Source organism: Trichechus manatus, unplaced genomic scaffold (assembly GCF_000243295.1).
Source record: "Trichechus manatus latirostris isolate Lorelei unplaced genomic scaffold, TriManLat1.0 scaffold00207, whole genome shotgun sequence".
NCBI lineage: Eukaryota > Metazoa > Chordata > Mammalia > Sirenia > Trichechidae > Trichechus > Trichechus manatus.
This window is the reverse complement of record NW_004444143.1, coordinates 3848765-3853385: the sequence shown is the minus strand read 5'-3', so window position 1 is coordinate 3853385 and position 4621 is coordinate 3848765. Positions and strand designations below refer to the sequence as shown.

Sequence of the window (4621 nt, the reverse complement as noted above, 5' to 3'; positions counted from 1 at the left end):
GCTGGAGCTGGTCCGGCCGGGCTGGTCCAGGAAGGCCCTCCGACCCCCGAGGAGGCGGCACAAAGCACGGAGAGCTGTGAGTGGGGCCGGCGGTAGGGTGGGTAGACTGCAGGGAGGACCGTGCACGGCACAACGGGCTGGGAGCTGAGGTTGCGGAGGCTGAGCAGCTGGTGGGGGGATTCTTCGGTAGGAAAATCCAGGCTCAGCCCCGCTTCGCCTCCTTCCCGGGCTCCAGGAATCACCTCAGTGCCACGAAGCCACTGTCATCTTCAACCTCCTGAGCCTGCTCACGTGGGACCTCAGGCAGGTGGCGCATTTGGGGCCTTGTGTCTGATCTGGCTCCTCAGCTAGGCCTGGGATGCAAACTGTCTAGCCATAGGCTGCCAGGCGCTGCTCTGGTTTTCCCACTGTCAGCCAATGGGTGATCGAGGCTCCAGGCACTCTCGGTCACCACTGGTCGGTCTTGGATCACTTGTGGTAGGTGCAACAGGAGCTTCACAGAGGCGTGTGCTTCTCCTGAGCAGGAGAATGCTGTCCCCAGAAGCGGCAATATTTCCATGGAAGCACTGCCCGACTCTCTGGGGGACAAGGCCCTGGCTCAAGACCCTCGACTCACGTGTCTTGAGTCCTGCGTCCACCAAGGCCGCTGACCCTCCTCGTGAGCAAGGACCAGTCTCTGCTTCTGTGGTTACCGGATCCCAGGACCATGACAGAGCCCCACCCCTGATTTCACCCCCTCTGCGCCCCAGTGTGAGAGTCTATGAATCTGTGACTCTTGGATTCCTCCGCCTGAGGAGGCCGCATTCCCTAAGGGATTTGTAAGTGAAAAGGTCAAAAGGTCCTATGTTACGTTTTGGATTCCGATACTTACGTGTTGTTCGTATTTGTAAATTATTTTGCCTCCGTGCTATCATGTCGTCTGGTGTTATTTATTTGCCTTGTTTGCCGTGGGATCGTTTAAAGCCCACCGTTCAGCAAAAAATGCTGAGCTAGTGACGCAGTTGACCTGAGCTTCATTTCTGAGCCTGCCACTTGGTCCGAGAGTGACTCTGTAAGTTACTTCTCTCTGAGCCTCAGTTTCCTCAGCTAGACACGGCATTGTTCTACTTCTCCTGTAGGTTAGTAACGTCGTGGAAATCCTGTGTATAAAGCTTTCAGCTCAGAGCGTGGTACGGGCTTAACACAGGGTCTCCATTAGATAATCACACACATAAATACACAAGCAATTATATTACTTTTTCTTGTCCAAATACGTGGGCGAGCACGCGCGCGCGCGGAGACATTTTGATGCTGACTGCATGCCTCTTTCCCAAGGTCACACAGCTAGTGAGGGTAGAGGACAGTTTGAACACAGACCCTTTGACTCCCCAACTCACGCTTTTAACCGCTCGGCCCAACTTCCTTTCTAAAAGAATACCGGACCTGTGTCCTATCATGGAGGTTTGTCCACAATATTCAGAATTCACTGTTGATGTAACGTCCCCTGCAGGAGCCCTGGAGGCACCGTGGTGAAGCTGGACTGCTAACGGGGAGGTCAGAGGTTTAAACCCACAAGCGCTTGGGGGATAAAGATGTGGGGGTCAGCTTCCCTAAAGATTTACAGTCTTGGAAACCTTATGGGGCAGTCCCACTCTGTCCTATGGGGTCGCTATGAGTCAGAATCCACTGGATGCACAAAGGGTTTGGTTTTGGTTTGCAAATTCTCCTACTGCCCTGAGATGAGGCCCCTGCAAGTGGCAAAAACTGCTGACTACACTGGTAGGTGATTTGGGTCCATCCCTGCTCTTGGTTCTGAAACATCATTATGTATCTGTTACAGATTGAATTGTGTCCCCCAGAAACATGTGTTGTAAATTCTAACCTCTCTCCCTGTGGTAATAATCCCATTTGGCTTTGGGTTGTCTTTATTATGTTAATGAGTCAAGCTCAGTGTAGGGCATATCCTGAGTTAATCTCTTCTGAGCTATAAAGGAGATTAAACAAGCAAGCAAAAGAAACAGAGATGGGGGAAGAGAGATGCCAAGCCAAGTGAAGATGTCCCAGGAGCAGAAGCTCAAAGACACAAGGACCTGCCTCCAGAGCCAACAGAGAGAGAAAGCCTTCCCCTAGAATTCAGACTTCTAGTCTCCTAAACTGTGAGATAATAAATTTCTGTTTGTTGAAGCCACCCCCTTGCGGTGTTCCTGGTGTAGAAACACTGGATAACTGAGACCGTGTCAGAGCTCCTGTCCAGCCTCTCCCTGGGATTATGAATGAGGAAGGAGGGGGTTGGGGTAGGAGTCGAGTGTCAAAATGTCTCAGCAACTGCTTGTCTCCAAGAAATTCATCACTTCTGGATCCAGGAGATCTAGCTGTACTGCATGGGAAGCTGGAGAGGGCAGTGGTTACTGTCTGGGTGTCAGCAAAACTAGGCAAAAATCCCACTGATTGCTCTGACAGAGATCACAGTAGAGGATCCCAGACAGAGCTGGAGAAAAATGTAGGACAAAATTCTAATTCACAGAAAAAGGCCAGACTTACTGGCCTGACAGAGACTGGAGAAACCCCGAGAGCATCACCCCCAGACTCGCTTTTAGCTCAGTAATGAAGTCACTCCTGAGGTTCACCCTTCAGCCAAAGGTTAGACAGGCCCATAAAACAAAAGGAGACTGAAGGGGCACACCAGCCCAGGGGCAAGAACAAGAAGGCAGGAGGGGACAGGAAAGCTGGTGATTGGGAATCCAAGGTCGAGAAAGGAGAGTGTTGACATGTGGTGGGGTTGGTAATTAATGTTACAAAACAATATGTGTACTAATTGTTTAGTGAGAAGCTAGTTTGCTCTGTAAACCTTCATCCAAAGTACAATAAAAAAAAAAAAAGTTGGTGAAAATCCTTACCAGAAACTTGCCACGTGACCTTAGGCAGGTCTCTTAACCTCTCTGAGCCCCTACAGTTTTATATTTACTTCGAATGTAGGCAAACCACAGTACACCCTTGGTGTTACTGTGGATGTTCAACAATACATTGTGGCAACACCTCCCTGACAGGAGCAGACACATAAGTGCTCAACCAACCACGGGTGTCTCCGGTTTCATTGTGCACTGGCCATTCCCTTTGCCTAGAAAGCTCTTCCCTTTCCTCCTCACATGGCTCCCTCTCTCACTCCTTCAGGTCTTTCCCCAAATGCCATTTTCTCAGGCCAATTCACTGAAGGCAGACTCTCTCCTGCATTCTCTGCTCTCCTTCCTGCTTATTTTTGCAGCAGACATAATACATGTGTTAACACAGGCTTCACTTTCCCCCGAGACTGTCTGTTGCTTCTCTCTAGTGAGTAAGTTCAGTGGTTAAGAGCTCGGCTGCTAACCAGAAAGGGCGGCTGTTGGAATCCACCAACGGTTCCTTGGAAACCCTACGGGGCGGTTCTCCTCTGTCCTATAGCGTTGCTATGAGAGGGGATCGACTCGATGGCAACAAGTTTGGTTTGGTTTTTCCCTCCTGGCACAAAGGCAGGGATGAAAAAAAACTTGTTGAATGAATTAAAGCATTTGTCACAAGCCAATGTGGTTCCCTTAAAGTAGTTGACCATGATCCAATTCTTTAGCAGAGCCTCGTGTTCCTGGGTCCCTCTATGCTGAGACAATTGAAGAAGATTTTGAAACATGCTACTCTGTCTCTTTCTCTCAGTACCAGGTGTAGAAAGGTGGGGGACAGCTGGTTTCCTCTCTTAATCCTTGGGTGTCTTGCCTTTCTGATTCTCTCCCCACCCTCAGCAATGCTCTCCCTGCGTCTTCTCTTCTCCCCTAAAGAGCCCTCCTCTCAGAAGCTCCAGCAACACCTCCTAGATGTGTCCTTTCCCACCTTTCCCATTTAAATCAGTTTGTCAAACAACCAATCCCTCCCCAACCCAGTCCAGGATCCAGCCACGTCAGGACCCTGCTGGTCAGGCTGAAGTCACCTCAGCCCTGCCGCTCGTCTTGCTTAGGACCTCGCCTTCCTGGGGGCGAACACGGAATCCTCTGAGTCCACGTCACTTTCTCTTTCACTCCAGTCACCTACCTCACCTGGCCCCGCCCTGCTCTGGGCGTCCCCAGCCTGGGACTTCCCCTGGTGGCGGGTGTCACCCTGAAGCTGTTTTCACTTTTCCTACATCAGCTGGGAATGCCAGTCTGTTCAGGCTAAAAGCTGCACCATGGGGCTCTGGCAGCAGTTGTATCCCAGACAGAGCTGGAAATTCAGACACACAGAAGGCAATAAAGACATAGGCTAAGACCTAGAGGAGCAGACTGAAGTCAGAGACCTCAAACAAAACGAAGCGAGAGACCCCCGGTGACAGCTGCAGAGCAGCACTTGGATCATCCTCCTACTGACAGAGAAGAGACCAGAAATGAAGCTGGGTGAGCCCTCCCTTCTGCCATTGCCCATGACCCTCAGCTGCCCCCAGCCTCCATGCTCAGCACCTGGTCTCCCCATCCCCTCATCTCCCCATCTCCTCGTTTCCCCATCCGCTCGTCACCCCATCCCCTCGTCGCCCCATCCCCTCGTCTCCCCATCCCCTCGTCGCCCCGTCCCCTTGTTGCCCCAACCCCTCGTCACCCCATCCCCTCGTCGCCCCATCCCCTCGTTGCCCCATCCCTTCGTCTCC

The 4621-nt window shown here is 51.6% G+C and overlaps 2 protein-coding genes across 2 annotated transcripts in view; both read left to right on the top strand.

The window, feature by feature from the left end:
* LOC101359410 (interferon lambda-4-like) overlaps window positions 1–334 on the top strand; it is a 1490-nt gene extending 1156 nt beyond the window's left edge. Inside the window, 2 exon segments of the mRNA XM_023742246.1 lie at window positions 1–76; window positions 236–334. Of these exon segments, the coding sequence (XP_023598014.1) occupies window positions 1–76; window positions 236–334 (175 nt within the window).
* Window positions 335–1434: 1100 nt separating this feature from the next.
* LOC101355145 (interferon lambda-3-like) overlaps window positions 1435–4621 on the top strand; it is a 5015-nt gene continuing 1828 nt past the window's right edge. The window contains exon 1 of the mRNA XM_023742314.1: window positions 1435–1440. Within this exon, the coding sequence (XP_023598082.1) occupies window positions 1435–1440 (6 nt within the window). The remainder of the gene's footprint in view (window positions 1441–4621) is intronic.